We start from the raw sequence: 16,225 nt of genomic DNA on the forward strand, positions 1-16,225 counted from the left end.
CGCAAGGTGATGGAGGTGGAGCCAGAGTTATGCATTCTAAAGGTCTTGGTGAGCTTGAGGGGGTCTGCTAGCGGGTCCACAACAGTACCAGCTGTGTGTGTGTGTGGGGGGGGGGGGGTTAGGAGTGTGTACAGGCACGCTATGGCAGTAAATGTAGTTACAGCATCTGTCTGTATGTAACACACAACACATGACTTATTGAGAGGCATGGAAATAATACGTACATTTTAAAATGAATACAATAATTACGGAAAATGTTAAGTCTCTAATGGTGCCTAATAGCTGGGTGTGTGTGTGTGTGTGTGTGTGTGTGTGTGTGTGTGTCCATGCTTGACCTACCTAGACAGTTCTCCATGACAGAGTTGGGGAACTCAAACATGAGAGGTTCAGTGCCGGGCTGGACACTGTCAATAGCAACCGAACCCTGAACCCCGCTCCCCTGCACAATGACGTAATCAAACACAGTCAAGTTGTTTCTCAACAAAAGCAGCGTATTCAACTCCTGGTCTACTTTAGGACTGAAAGCAACCGCCATTTCAAACAGTTTGCTGTGTGGAGGCAGTAACGTTGTGGCCAGGGCTGTCTCAGGTGATGCACTAGACACAAAACTGAAGGAATTTGACAAATGAGAAAAGTTGAGATTTCGTAGTCGTGGGTCGAATCGGTCCAATAGAGAGTCGATGATGGTTTGCGGGTGAGTGTAGTGACTGAGGAAAACTGGTTGAACCAGTAGGGGCACGTCTGATGGGTTCGTTATGCGGAGACGATGAATCTGTAGCAAAAGAACGAGTGTGGTAGGTAACTAAAGAGTGTGGTAGGGAACTAAAGAGTGTGGTACATGTAGGTAACTAAAGAGTGTGGTAGGGAACTAAAGAGTGTGGTAGGGAACTAAAGAGTGTGGTAGTAAACCAATGAGTGTGGTAGGCAACTAATCACTACATACTGTATATAATGTACAGTGGTGTACGGAGTGTACTAGCCTTGGGTGAGATGACATGCTATCAAATACTGTGAGAGTGAACACTAACTTCTGCTGCCTAAGACATGACAGCTCTAGACTAATAATAAAGGGAGTAAGTGGAGGAAAAGAGGAGAGATTGGGGGAGGTTACTGTGAGTGAAGGACATGTTAGACTAGGTACCCTGACTTACTGATGTGTTTCCCACTGTGGTTGGCTCCAGTGTGACCAGCTTCTCCTTGACCAGGTTAGGCCAGGTCAGACTCACATCTACAGGCACTCGTACCTCTCCACCTCCAACAGAGCTCACTACAATACTGGCATTGAAACTGCAAGAGAGAGAGAGAGAGAGGTTGAACCATTTGCTTATGGCATCCCCAACAAGTACATGTACAGAAATAATTATAGGCTGGCTATGAGCAATTGTAACAATCAGTGCCACCTGACTTACATTGTACCTACGTACAGTATCCATATAGAAATTGATTTAAAGCAGCTAAAACCAGTGCTCTAAAATGCTAAACCGAAAAATATACTGGGGCTGTATATGCATGATTGTAGGCACACACACACATTGAACTGTAAGTCAGGTGAGGCTTACACTGTGCGTCCATCGTCCACCAGGCCCCTCCAGGAGGCCCACAGAGTGGTGAGCAGTTGTAGCTCTCGAGACGGGTCCTGGGGGGCTGAGTTAGAGGACCACAACCCCAGGGAGCTGGCCGGCTTTTTCAGATATACAGTGTCCCCCAGTAGGGGGTCAATCACAACAGAGCCAATCTGTGTGTGTGTGTGTGTGTGGGGGGGGGGGAGGTGGTATGGTGAGTGTGTGAGTGTGTGGGGGGAGGGGGGTATGGTGAGTGTGTGAGTGTGTGGGGGGAGGGGGTATGGTGAGTGTGTGTGTGTTAAGTGTGTACACAGCATGCACACGGGTCCCCAATGAACGGTTTGTGTACAAAGCAACCCCTCGACAAAGGCCACCTCGGTTTACTGACCAAAAACATGCTCCCCAAAAGTGTCTGTTATAAAAAGAGGTTCCGTAATAGTACGTTCACAGTAACAATACGGTTCCGATTTATAATTACCTCAATTTTTTCCGTTGGTCTCAGTCGTGGCAAACCATCCACACCCTCTTCAAAGTATACCCGGGGGTCATCAAGGTCAGAGTTCACAGAGGTCACGTCGACAGCTTTATGAAACAAATTCCATGCACTCAATCCGACCCTTGCCCTCAGGTAGGGGAAAATCCCCTTGAAACTAATTGCCCCAGGGCTCACTTTCAATCTACTCTCGGCCGTCTTGAAATAAACAGGAACGTGTAGAACTTTATCGAACGATGTGCTGACGATAACTTCCCCGCTGTAGGTACTGATGGTGTTTGGATTAGACACAGTCACGGTGAATTGGGCGCTGTGTTCAGGTTCGAGGGTGTGAGGGGGGTGGAGTGGGCGGGAGGGTGGGGGGTGCCATTAGTGGTGGGGTGTACGGAGGACAGTTGGACACTCGTAAACGGGAGATTGGCACTCACAGAGTAGGAAATGATGGATATCTGCAGAGACAAACTAACGTATCAGCAGGCCATAATTATGAATTTGTACGAACACTGTACAAAATGTACGTGTAACAGAAACACTATTAAGAGTCGTTGTAAGGATTATAACGTGGTTCCATGTACATCATAAATAGTCAGTTCGAGCAGCTGTGGATATGTGCAAACAACTTGTACATACGTATCAAGTATAATTAAGGCAGATGACAGTAGCATTACATTGAGAGGACTATTGCAACAAGGAGCACTTACTTGCACAGGGTTGATGTTGTGCAGTGTGAAGGTCTTGGAGACAGTGCCCGGCTGAGAGAGCACTCCAAATTGCAAACTCCAGAGAATCCTCATCACTGTTCTCCAACGAGTATACTGCAACCAATTAACCAACTATCAATGATGTTGTATATACATTGTAGATGTACATCTTTCAACAGCCATTAACTTAAGTATCGTTGATCCAATGTCAACAATTTTATGATTTTCTGAAAGAGACCTTTCAAATGATGTATTTCATAATTCAATCCAAAATTTGGTTGAGGTCAGTGTACATACAGGAAATGACCTCATAATATTATTATGGTCTGTCTCTTTCTTTGCAACCTCCCCTGGCAGAGTCTGCAGGAGGGCTGGACAGTGACGACATTGGACTGCATCTCAAGATCCTGATCCTGTCCCTCCTCGAGCTAGAACCCGGCCGTCGCCGTCATCGTGCTGCAGCCGGAGATGCCAACACTCTCAGAGCAAACATCCCACAGAGGTGAGAATCTAGGACACAGTGTTATGTACTCTCTCTCCCTATCTTTCAATTTTGGGGACTCTTTCAGCTGCCATAACTTGAATTCCGTGGATCCAATTTTCAATGATTTTTTTGATTTTCCGAAAAGCTTAGAAAGTCAAATGTTTCATAATAATTATTCCAGCAATAAAACTATATGTCAATTTGGTTATACGTGGATAATAAATAGCCCATGGTCCAAGGCGGAAAAATGACAAATTAGGGTCCCAACAAAATGTTGGATTGAAACACACCATTTGAAAGGTATCTTTGTAAGCTTTCATGAAATTTTTGAAATTGGATCATCGGAACAAAAGTTATAGCTGCTGAAAGATCTTCAGCTACACCACCACCAACCCCGTTTAAATTGTTTGGGAGACTCTTTCAGCTGCCATAACTTGTATTCCGTGGATCCAATTGCAATAATTTTTTGATTTTCTGAAAGCTTACAAAGAGACCTTTCAAATGGTGTAATCAAAGTTCATATTCCAGCAATAAAACTATTTGTCAATTTGGCCATACCATGAATTATGGTCCAAGGCCGAAAAATGACAAATTAGGGCCCCAACGAAATTTCGGATTGAAACACACCATTTGAAAGGTCTCTTTCTAAGCTTTTAGAAAATCATACAATTTTTGACATTGGATCAACGGTATTAAAATTACGGCCGTCGAAAAATCAGGTCTGTTTTTAGAGCTGTCTTTCAGAAGTCGTAACTTGTGTTGGGAGCATCCTATATCCAGTAGCTGTTTGGTAGTATGTGGGTGGATGTCACAATGTTTAAGTTATTCAAAAACTAATACCTTATGATGTGATTTGTGTTGCCCAGGTGAACACCAAGGCAGCTGGCAAGGCGGCCATCCACTGTGCCTGTGCAGCTGGCAATGTGGACGTGCTCAAGGTCATCATGGAGTTCGCCCCCAATGTGGAAGTGGGGGTATGTGCATCATTCTAGCCTCTGCTGTATACACTACATGTGTGTGTGTGGATGGTGTTATATTGTGCTGGTCTGTATTTCTAAATAGTGTGTGTTTCATTGCATAGGATGAAGACGGTGACAGACCACTGCATCTCTGTGCTTACAGGTGAACTGTAGCTCTACCATTATCAGGAATGCCATTACCTAAATTAATGGCTGGCCCAGTTTTATCTTGTACGCCATTAATTGATATTATTTGTCCGTATAGTGATGAAGATGAAGCCACGACCATTCTTATCGATGCTGGAGCTGATGTCAACTCTAAGAATTCTAAGGGGGCGTCCCCTCTCATCATAGCAGCTGTCAAGGGCCACTACAGTGTGCTGAGGAAGCCAGCTAACCATCCCAACATCAAGCTCCATGAGCAGGTGAGGCAGAGCATGCAGTAAGATATGATATGTGGGAGAAGACTGGGCAGTCTAAATCATGGCAGCTGATTATCTACTACCCTCCTAATATCACCTCCCCACCCACACGCCCACACCACACACACACACCACACGCCCACACACACACACCACACACACACACCACGCCCACACACATTGGATTCCGATGGAGACACTGCACTTCACTGCGCCGTCCTCGCTCAGAAGAATGAGAGTGTGACGATCCTATTGGACGCTGGAGCAGACCCCACCCTCCTCAACTTCAGACTATTCACACCAATCCACGAGTCTGCTCGTATTGGGTTCTTACCGTGAGTACTTGATCATGTGACATGGCAGGTCCCGTCAATTGTGTATATATAACATGAAGTACGAAAATAAAAGTTGTGTTTTGTAGCTGGCTTTAATATAATTATGTCTATAGATATGACTGTGTACGTTTTTGTTTTAACAGGAGTGCATTCCTTGTTTTAAGATTAGACGTTTCTAACTCAAATTATGGTCTCTCAAAGTTAGCTCCGAAAACAGTAAAATGATCATATCAAGGCCCTAGTATACACTGCATGTATAATCCATACTCTTATCCCCCCTGCAGAGCTGTGGAGCACTTCAACCGTCGGTTTGTGGAGCACATCAACCTGCTCAAGGACGACGGGTACACTCCCCTCCACCTGGCAGCACTCAATGATCACCTGGACGTTGTCACTGCCTTTGCTGAAGTGGTGAGTGGCTGGCTGTAGATATGGTCTTACATGTAGTAGAGCACTACACAATTTTTAAGAATTTTCAAGAATGGAAAGTACAATCCAAGTCAAAACTTAGTGGAAAGCCTTTATATTGCACAGATAATTATGTGACACTTTTAAGTTATTATACAGTGGCCTTTGTTGAGGAGTTGTTAAAATCTACACTAATTTGGGACCTTGTTGCCTGGCTTTTATTGCAGTTTAACTTTCTTCAGGGGTGGCCATTATAATCTGACCTCTCTCCCCCACAGGTGCAGTGTGACATCAATGCTAAGACCAACCAAGGTCAGACAGCACTTCATCTTGCTGTCCACCAAGGTCACGCTCGTATCATCGAGAGACTGGTGGGGTTCGGGGTAGACATGAATATTCTAGACAGTGATGGAGACACAGCTCTTCACATGGCCGTGGTCAAGGAGACAGTGGACAACCTCACACAAGAGACTCCTCAACTCAAGAAGGTAGGCTAGTAGGAATGCTAAAAGTTGTGGCTGTTCAAAGATGCTCTAGTTAACGCAGGGCCTTAGAGTCCTAGAGTTAGCTCTGTAACTAGAGTTCTGATGATCCAAATTCAACGATTTTATGATTTTCTGAAAGCTTAGAAATAGCTCTTTCAGATGGTATGCTCAAATCCCAAATTGGGAACTGGCCATAATTTTCTGTTTTCGGGAAGATACCGCGTGGGCTATAGCCCATGGTATTTTGTCAAAATCAAGCCCAAAATTAGACCTTTGATTTTAACACATCATCTGAAAAACACCTCTCTCTAAGCTTTAAACAAATCGTAAAATTAATGTGATCGGACCATCGGAACTAAAGTTATAGCCCTTCAAACATATTCAAATTGAACGCTGTGTCGCATTATTACATGTACTTACCCATCATGTGTACACTGTGCTTAGATTGCACTGTGAACATACACGTATGCCCCTCCCCCTCTACCAGGTGAAAGACAGGTTGCCTGGTCAGCAGCTGAAGGCGGTTATTCCGTGCTTCCTAGTACAAGAAGGTTCAGAGATGTTCAAGACTAACAAGAAAGGCCGGAATCCATTGGAGGTTTGCTCACCTGACGTAGCAACCATCGTCATGGGCTTCGACAAGGACGGGTGAGCTGGGGACACAACTATATATAGCCACTTCATTGTAATTTCACTGAATTTATTCAATCCATTTTAAGACCTAAAATGCACTGTTGTTGGTAGCAAAAGCTTGTTATAATTGCTAAATTTAACAGCAGTCCAAGGAAGTAGATAGCACAGCTGCAGCTAGTTGTGTACTAGGGTATGTACTAGCATACCTGTATAATGTTGTTGCTACTGTATAGATTTTGATTTTTAGTTATGTGTACTGAACTACCTCCTTGCAGTGGAGGTGTGAAGTTCCATGGTAGTCTGAAATCACCTGCTCCCCCAGTGGTGGTTCAGGGCACACAGAGAGGACCTTTGGTGAGCCAGATACTGTTGCCTCTTTGATATACTAGCTTTATAAACAGTACATGCTGTTAACTGTACCCACTCTGAATTAGTCTTGCCCTTGCATCCATCAGGTGTACCCTACTCCCCTGCGTACTGGCAGTGCCACCCACCACCCACCCACAGCCTCTCTGCCAGTTGGAGTTATGGACACTGCTGGAGCCACTGGAGGTGGTAAGACCTTGTATTTTTGTGCTGTACCCTCCCCCATTGTCTTAAAACTTTCTTTGTTAGGTCACCTTTGTTAGGGTGACCTTTCCAACTATGTGTTCAGATACAAGTTCTGTAAGTCTGTATTTAAAGTGGTCTTTACATGACTGTACTTTATATGGTTGTGCGTATTGCACAGAACCAACTCTGAGCAATAGTCTGTTCTGTTCTTGTCTAATTATTCATATCCCCCTCCAGGTAGTGTGGGTGTGGCCATTGAGCCGTGCTTCCTGTGTGAGGCTCCAGTGGACGTCAAGTTTGAGCCATGTGGTCACGTTGTCATGTGTGCAGAATGTGCACAGAGAGCCAAGAAATGCCCCATTTGCAAAGTGAGTACATAGCAATTTGAAAGCTTCTACTTTATCATAAGTAACTTCCCAGTTAGTACATGTATAGTTTTTTTTTGTACTTATCAAGTAATGTTATGATTCTCCTACACAGGCTGCAGTCAAGACTATCTCCAAGCTGTCCAAGGTTTGTGTGATGTGTAATGAAGAGGAGGCCACAGCCACTGTCAAGCCATGTGATCACACCTTCTGTCCAGGTACTGGTACTTAATGATAGGTATATGTATCACTCAGAAACAGCCTCTTTGTGTATTATATAAGCCCCCACTATCCTCCACAGTCTCACCTTTCTTTCATATGTACTAGCTTTCATTTACTGTCTTCTCCCTCTCTCACTGTATAGAATGTGCCCGGAGGATGAAGACATGCTTCGAGTGTCGAGTGCTTATTACTGCAAAAGAGGGACTACGTACGTAAACTGCATTACAAGTTTACACAAGTTGTGTTGCTTAATTAGATAACCTCTATAACTGTATAGTACATGTACTTAGCAATAATGTGATTTTATGTCCCCACACACACACACACATACATCTGAGATCACCTGCCCCACTGCCACAGCTATAGGCACACAGAGAGGTGGTGAGCCAGTCTGAGATCACCTGCCCCCCTACTGCCACAGCTATATAGGGCACACAGAGAGGTGGTGAGCCAGTCTGAGATCACCTGCCCCCCCACTGCCACAGCTATAGGGCACACAGAGAGGTGGTGAGCCAGTCTGAGATCACCTGCCCCACTGCCACAGCTATAGGGCACACAGAGAGGTGGTGAACCAGTCTGAGATCACCTGCCCCCTACTGCCACAGGGCACACTAGAGAGGTGGTGAGCCAGTCTAAGATCACCTGCCCCCTACTGCCACAGGGCACACTAGAGAGGTGGTGAGCCAGATACTGTTGAACATTGCCTCTTTTATAAACATGAACAGTGTATGCTATTAATAAGTACCCACTCTGAATTAGTCCTGCCCTTGCATCCATCAGGTGTACCCTACTCCCCTGCGTACTGGCAGTGCCACCCACCACCCTCCCACAGCCTCTCTGCCAGTTGGAGTTATGGATATTGCTGGAGCCACTGGCGTGGTAAGACCTGTCTCTGTGCTGTACCTTAATTTGTCTTAAAACTTTCTTTGTTAGGGTGACCTTTCCAGTTATGTGTTTAAATACAAGTTCTGATAAATCTCATATTTTAAGTGGTCTTTACATGACTGTACTTTATATGGTTGTGCATATTGCACAGAACCAACTCTGAGCAATAGTCTTATCTACTCTACTATTTAATTGACTGCTGCCGTTATTTAATGGTTGAATAGTGAGCATTCATTTTTAGAATGAAGTATCTATAGCAATGCTGACTCTGCATATTTGGTGGCGTCTTGTATGAAGTACCAACCTATTTAACAGATTACTATAGCAACGTAATGTTGAGGCCTTACTATAAGTATTTAATACTGTGTTTCACTGTGTGTACTGATACAGAGTCTTGAGAAGGACTATCGCTGGGTTGAGCCGTGCTTTGAGGCCATGCTGACACACTGGGTGAAGCGCTCCTCTCCTCCCCCCTCCTGGTCTGCCCTTGTTAGAGCACTAGAGTCTCCCGCCATTGCTCGTGGGGACATTGCAACAACCATTAAGGTTGGCAACTATCAACTATATTACAATTGAAAGCTTTATTTTGTATAAATTGTTGCAGTACATGTTCTATCCTCTACGTTATAAACACAAGTAGCTAATATTTGATTTCTGTTTACAGACAAAAGCTACCAGCGACATCTCTCCTGATATTTGTCATCTCACTCACAGTGGTAAGCATAATTATATACATTAGTCTTTATTTGATTAACAGCAGTAAAGTCCATTATAACTGTAGCTGATCTTATCAGTACAATACAGAGTTCCCTTCAGTAATGTGTGTTTCAGTTAGTAGGCATTGCTTAGGAATAATGATAGTGTTCTGTTGTTGTCATGATTGTGTGTTCCTTCCAGAGGGACTGAGTGTGGATCATCATTTGAGGGTATTGAGGACAGCTGCCTGGGAGGTGAGGGGGACATGGCGTCCTCTGGGAGAGCAGTTGGGTGTCAATGAGGGGACACTAGATGTGAGTGCTCTGCTGTGTGTGTACTGAACACTGTATAGCAGTAGATGACTGTGTACTAATAGCCCTGTGCTCATACAGTCGTGCATCATCAGTTAAGGAATGTGCCAGCAGTACTGATTGGTCATAATTAGCCTGCATGTGCAAACCCTTATTAGCCTATAGCAATATTATCCTCATTCCTATCCTCTGTGTGCCTGTGGTGTCAGTGACTCTATAGCTGTAGTAGTGAAATCAGTAGTTCACATGTACACCCACCACACACACACACACCCACACACACGCACGCACACACACACAAACACACACACACACACACACACACACACACACACACACACGCACACACTTGTGTTCAGGCCATCAAGAGAGACTATCCGAACGAGTCTGATATGTGTTTCACTAAACTACTGGAGCAATGGTTGACAAGATCCACCCCCGCCCCCACACTAGGAGCACTCATCCAAGCACTCGAGTCCTGTCATTAGTCGTGGAGACTTTGCCCAACAAATGGAATCTAAACTAACCTAGCTTACAGTAACAGCTCCACTGTAATAAATTTATTGTACTGTGTAGCATAATAAAAGAGCTCATCAACACTTTAAGGTTTATATTTGGTATAAATATTACACACAACTCTTAGTAGATTGCTTAGTTAATGATCTTTAGTAATTTGCCACTTTTATTGTTAATGATTATTGTGTCATAATTATAGCAGTAGAAAAATGCAACATTTATGACGTATACTGCATACTAGGCTAAACATTGTCAAAGTTTCCATGATGATCAATGTTGTCATGTTTCCTTGGTAACGGGCTTGACAATTAACGTCTTCAACTTGTCCCATCAGAGTGTCCATGATTATATAGATTAGAAACAGCGTGCCTATAGAGTTGTGGTGGATGGGGGAAAGTGACATGGTCGTATTTATAATCATGGTACACGACAATATCACATGCAGCATGGGAATGCATGGGGATAATAGAACCATCATCATTATGACAAATACGTTACGTTGCTGGTACTGCATGCGTATAAATTATATACAAATTATTCAGCCAATTATGATGGTTCTAGTATCCCCCTACTGTCCTGCATGGAGTTTTGGCTGTGTAATAGCATTTTTAATTACCTTATAATAATTAATCACCCTCATGCAGTAGTCTGTAGTCTCGCGCAGCCAGCCCCGGATGTTTTCTATTTAAACGCTAGGTCGATACCAATTTTAATCAGGGGTGCGAGACTACATGTATAATAATAATACTCTGTCTACATTCCTTATACTTGCATGTATGTGAGTATACATTACCCTGCAGGTCACAAATTGTTAATTGTTAATTCATAATGCCAAGACACAATAATGTCATCAGCTAGCTACTAAACACATACAGCTCTCAAAATGACAACTGAACGATCTACTAGTAGCTACACGATAACAATAATAAACTAGATAGCTGGCTAGATAATCACTCGCTAAAATGCTGATACTAGAGCTAATAGCAGACAACTCAATTGAAATGAGGTTAAGTTGAAATCGTTATCCAAAATTCATAGTCCAAATCGTTGCAGTAGGTCAGAGGGGGGCTTTACTCAGTCTTGCTTTGTGAGGGTTCAGATTTCTGTTGGGCCCAGGAAAGAAGTGTTGAACTATCAGCGTTGCTCAGGCTCCAGATACTTTGGTTCTCAAAGAGGTCATAGGTGGTGGTTGAGAGTGTGGTGTCCTCGGAGGGTGAGGTTGGGTCGGTGGTGCCACTGCTGATAGGTAGGGGGCTCATATCGGAGGTGATGTCATTACTGTAGAATGGAGCAGTGTCTGTTGACCACGTGTTGGGGCTGTCCCAGTTAGGACTGGTGCTCTGCAGAGGAGAGAGAGGGAGTATCATGATCAGAATAATATACACAGTGTATACTGTACGTCTGCTAAAACATACACACACACATATATATACCACAAGGAATGTACAGTCATAAAATATGTAAAACAATGTACAAAAAAAACAAAATAATCTCTCACCTTTCCCTCCCCAGCAGGCCAGCCAGCACTCCTAGACCTTCCTGGTGCCAGACTCTTGCTGGAGATAGAGCCCTTCTCCCCGCGAGACGAGAACTGTTGACCCGGAGCACCCACGGCCGAGACAGCAGGGAAATCAGTCACAAACTCTCCTCCTAGATCACTCTCCATGCTGTAAGTACGGCTCCTTCTTGGTCTCTCTGGCAATAGATTACTTTGACGATAGGGAATCAAGTCAGGGTCTTCCGGGGACTGCTCGCTGAAGTCTGGATTGTCCTATCCTCTCGATCCAATAGAGGAGGGGCTAACATCTGGTCCAAACTTGGCAGGGGAGGGGGCATCAATAGGATGTCTAGGTTGATCTCTTTCCATAGCAGCAATAGCTCTTTCCCGTTCAATAAGTTTCATGATGTATTGTCTCTTTCTCAAATACTGCTGGTCATATATGCCCCCCTCCTCCATGGGTGGCACCTGGAGCCTGTGTGAGTGATGGTGGTGGTCCCAAGGTCCTTGTGGACGATAGCTGTACTCTCGTGCTCTCTGCATGTACAGATGATGCATATACGCTTCCATATTCGGATGCATGTGTTGTCTGCCATGTCCGCTCTTTGGTGCCATCATTGGTGAGCGACCACGATAGTGCTCTCGACTATGACGCCCCATAGGCATCGGTGGGAAGTCCTCAGGCCCACTGTACGGTTCGTCCATTGCCATTGGATTGTGATGTTCAAGTGAGGGATAGTCACTGTACGGCATATGCGATCCCTCGGGGAAATACGGTAAAGGTGGTGAGGGGGTCATCGATTTGCCTCCTCGTAACGGATGTGGTCTCTTAAAGTACGACCCCTCAGGGTAGGGACGCATGTGGGCATCATCAGGAGTTGGTGATAAACCAGGGGGTGGTCCTCTGGGCTGGGAGCTGTGGTCGGGACCAAATTTCCTCGGATCTGCTCGTAGACTTGGGCCAGATTTCGGTGCAAAAGTTGGAGATGGATAAAATGGTTCTGCGTTCAGGGAGAGTGTAGATAGAGGCGGCTTGAACTCATTGTCGCTTGAATTATGAGAAGATTCATCTTTCTGTGGACTCAGTGGTGCTTCAATTGGTTTCGTCATTTCAGTTTCACTTTGCTCGTCTTGTTCCGGGAGTTGGTAGTCATCATCTTCCTGTCCATCGTCAGGTTTGTCACGATCGCTCTTCTGCTTCCTACGCATAATGGCCGAGTTATTGGATAGTAAAGAAGCAGCCAGCTCTCGTGAGGAGAAGTGGGCAGACTCTGAGAACCGCCTTTACCAGAGTCCACACTGAGTAGAGTATGTGTCACACCATCCGTTTCAACCAAGCTATCAGAGTCAATTGGAATTACGATAACAGGTTCTTCAATCAACTCGCTCCTTATGATAGGTACAACATGCAGAGTTTGTGGCCGCTGTCTAACGTTTTCATCTGATTTCAGCTGGTGTTCGAGAAGATTGTCCTAACTAGTTGTGTGATCTTCTCAACAACGGGTGATTTAATTTTCTCGGAAGGTTTTTTGCCAGTACTGATTTTCTTAGTACCGTAAGTGGCGGCTTGATCTGGTGTTCTTGAAAACGAGTCAGTGAACGTCTCTTTAGTTTCTTGTTTTGTGGTCTTAGTTGTACAACCAGTCTTGATGGCAGTACTGGGAACAGCTGGGGACACGAGTACCGGTATTTCATTGCCCTCGTTTGGGGATACGTCGATAATAGTTGTCTCTGATAGTTTATTGAGTTCATTCTCAGTAGTTTTGTCACATTGCACGTTGGTTTCAGTTTTAGTTTGTACCGTATCTTCAAGAGGAGGTGTGCTGTCGTTGTCAAGTTGCTCAGTGGAATTAGACGAAGAGGAATCTTCAAATGAACCAACTAGTTGCTTAGCGTCTGTTTTGTCCGTATCCTTTTCTTTCTCTCGTTCTTTGTCTCTCCCTCTCTCCTTTTTACGAGCTTTTTCCTCTTTCTTGATCTGTTGTCGAGGTTTCCTCTTTCCTTTCATCCGAACGGTACTAATCGGTGGTTCTTTCTTGTCGACCAGTTCTGTTCTTGGTGACATGACCTCTGTACTCTCGGGCGTGTCGGGAGGATGGATGGTCTGGCCAGTGTTGGGCTCCTTGGTGACAGGTGGTGGAGGCTTCTTCACTTCAGCTACCACAGTAACCACCTACACAGAGAGATAACCGTAAATCAAGTATTATGTGGGGAATGGTGTATTTACATGCATGTACATGTCACTTAAAAAACAAGTACAGACCTGACAAGCATTTGTGTATATCCGATTATTATACAGGAATATTAACGGCTTACGCATGTACATGTACATGTACAGTACACAGAATATACAAATTACAATGACAATTAAGTGTTCAAACATAATACGTATACAATGGCTTACACATACAGTGTGTGCAATATTAATTAAGAGACTGACCTGGCTAGGTGTTTCCACTTCCTCCGACTTGTCGGTACCCGTAGATGCCGAATCACTGTTGCTAGAAACAATGCTACTCTCCGAGACCTTCCTCTCCAGCTCCTTCCGTCCGGACGGGGGGAGGGGTGAACTATCAGGCGTTATCTTTAGAGGCTTCAATTTTCGTACGATTTTTGATTTTCTCCCATTCGCTGGTGGAGAGCTCGGATTAGTTTCCGTGGGTGTTTTTGAAATGATCTCGCCTTTGGACACGGTTTTTTCGGGGATGGTTTTCTCGCTGCTACGCTTCAGTTTGGTAGGGGATGAGCAGAGTTGCGCTGGTGCACCGGTGGTTGGAGTACAAGGCTGGGTCTGCTCTCTAGCTCCAGTGTGATTGTCCGTGCCTGTTCTAGGTGGGGAGATGACACTCGGCTCAGTAACAGGAGCAATGGGGATCTTGAAGGACATTCCCTTCGGCGTGGAAGTAACAGCCGTGTGTGATCTAGATGGAACAGGTTGCAATGAGGTGATAGTTTCCTGTGATGATGGTTTTCTCTCGATCTTGCTTTGTACCACACGATGTCTGAGAGTGGGTATTTCTTGAGCAGTAGTGGGGGTTACTAGCGGCTCAGGCTTAGGTTTAGATACGGGAGTGTTCTTATCGGTAGAGGGTTTAGGAGGCTCTCGAGTTACTTCAATTTTCATAGATTGACCAGTGGACTCAGACTTCTGGTTAGAACTGCACGAAAGAGAAAAACACAGAATAAAAAAAGAACAACCATATACAATTAAATGTAGGTAGCAAATAAACTTTACTTCATACAAAATAGATGCATACTTCATTGAGTAAAAACAGAGAAAAACAAGCAACTAATCGTAAGTATAAATATGGATGTACACACACAAACTCTGCACTCTGCACTAACCTTTTCTCTCCTAATTCCTGGACCTTCTTGGACAGCACATCCATAGACTTTGACAACTTCTTCAAATCGAATACTTCTCCAGAGCCTTTCGTTGCTTTCGCCTCACTTTTATAGGACACAAAACTACTGCTTCTCATTCCGAACTTGGTCTGCACGAATACTGTAGCTACAAGGCAGAGTATGACAAGCAGCCAAAACGGTACAGACAACCAGGCCAGTGTTTTCTCCCATTCGGGCCGAGGCTGTAAGGCAATACACGCCGCTAATAGTTGGTGGGGGAGGATGGCTAGTAGAGGGTAGAGGAACTCGTTGCCAGTGGAGGTTTGTAATCGTAGAGTGGTGGAGACTTGGGTCAGTGTGTAATCTGGAGTGAACCTGCACGTATGGATGATGAGATGTGTAATACACTGTTGCAAGACACGTACGGCACATCAGTATACTGTATAGCGGGTAATTTTCGTTGGTGAAAATTTGCGTATGAATTCTACCAATTTAAATAGTTTGTATTTTAAATATTCGTACAGCTCAGGATAGTGATGTTGAACCTATTGCGATAGAATTTCGTAGTTTTAATTTTCGTATCATACTCTTCAATACGAAATATCCGAAAATTTGAACCATACGAAAATAACCCGCTATACGGTATATACATGTAATTATACTGTGATACACACTGTACATATACACACACTGATAGAACTCGCTGAAGGGATTCTGACTTACGTTATTTCAATTTTCTTTGATCGGTTTGGTTTAATGGTGATGTCCTTGTTACAGTTAGAGATAACGAAGCCTCTCCCGTCACAACTGCCACCCTCCAGTCCGATAATACGCAAGGTGATGGAGGTGGAGCCAGAGTTATGCATTCTAAAGGTCTTGGTGAGCTTGAGGGGGTCTGCTAGCGGGTCCACAACAGTACCAGCTGTGTGTGTGTGTGGGGGGGGGGGGGTTAGGAGTGTGTACAGGCACGCTATGGCAGTAAATGTAGTTACAGCATCTGTCTGTATGTAACACACAACACATAACTTATTGAGAGGCATGGAAATAATACGTACATTTTAAAATGAACAATAATTACGGAAAATGTTAAGTCTCTAATGGTGCCTAATAGCTGGGGGTGTGTGTGTGTGTGTGTGTGTGTCCATGCTTGACCTACCTAGACAGTTCTCCATGACAGAGTTGGGGAACTCAAACATGAGAGGTTCAGTGCCGGGCTGGACACTGTCGATAGCAACCGAACCCTGAACCCCGCTCCCCTGCACAATGACGTAATCAAACACAGTCAAGTTGTTTCTCAACAAAAGCAGCGTATTCAACTCCTGGTCTACTTTAGGACTGAAAGCAACCGCCATT

General features: G+C 44.5%; 3 protein-coding genes and 1 pseudogene across 3 annotated transcripts; 2 read left to right on the forward strand and 2 right to left on the reverse strand.

Annotated features, from left to right (window-relative positions):
• Positions 1–3,076: 3,076 nt before the first annotated feature.
• LOC135333164 (E3 ubiquitin-protein ligase mib1-like) lies at positions 3,077–8,124 on the forward strand (annotated as a pseudogene).
• Positions 8,125–8,262: 138 nt separating this feature from the next.
• On the forward strand, positions 8,263–10,211 carry LOC135334160 (uncharacterized). Its single transcript, XM_064529236.1, has 6 exons — positions 8,263–8,299; positions 8,402–8,500; positions 8,897–9,052; positions 9,171–9,222; positions 9,404–9,516; positions 9,873–10,211. The coding sequence occupies exons 2-6, from the start codon at positions 8,474–8,476 to the stop codon at positions 9,999–10,001; spliced, it is 477 nt and encodes a 158-aa protein (XP_064385306.1). The 5' UTR covers positions 8,263–8,299; positions 8,402–8,473; the 3' UTR covers positions 10,002–10,211.
• Positions 10,212–10,837: 626 nt separating this feature from the next.
• On the reverse strand, positions 10,838–16,224 carry LOC135334129 (transmembrane protein 131-like). Its single transcript, XM_064529196.1, has 6 exons — positions 16,029–16,224; positions 15,596–15,794; positions 14,873–15,247; positions 13,968–14,685; positions 11,528–13,700; positions 10,838–11,369 (listed from the first exon to the last, which is right to left on the reverse strand). The coding sequence occupies exons 1-5, from the start codon at positions 16,222–16,224 to the stop codon at positions 12,975–12,977; spliced, it is 2,214 nt and encodes a 737-aa protein (XP_064385266.1). The 3' UTR covers positions 10,838–11,369; positions 11,528–12,974.
• LOC135333165 (iroquois-class homeodomain protein IRX-5-like) lies at positions 11,801–12,736 on the reverse strand. The gene has a single exon (XM_064528076.1). The coding sequence runs from the start codon at positions 12,734–12,736 to the stop codon at positions 11,801–11,803; it is 936 nt and encodes a 311-aa protein (XP_064384146.1).
• Position 16,225: the final 1 nt, after the last annotated feature.

Source organism: Halichondria panicea, chromosome 3 (assembly GCF_963675165.1).
Source record: "Halichondria panicea chromosome 3, odHalPani1.1, whole genome shotgun sequence".
NCBI classification, from domain to species: Eukaryota; Metazoa; Porifera; class Demospongiae; order Suberitida; family Halichondriidae; genus Halichondria; species Halichondria panicea.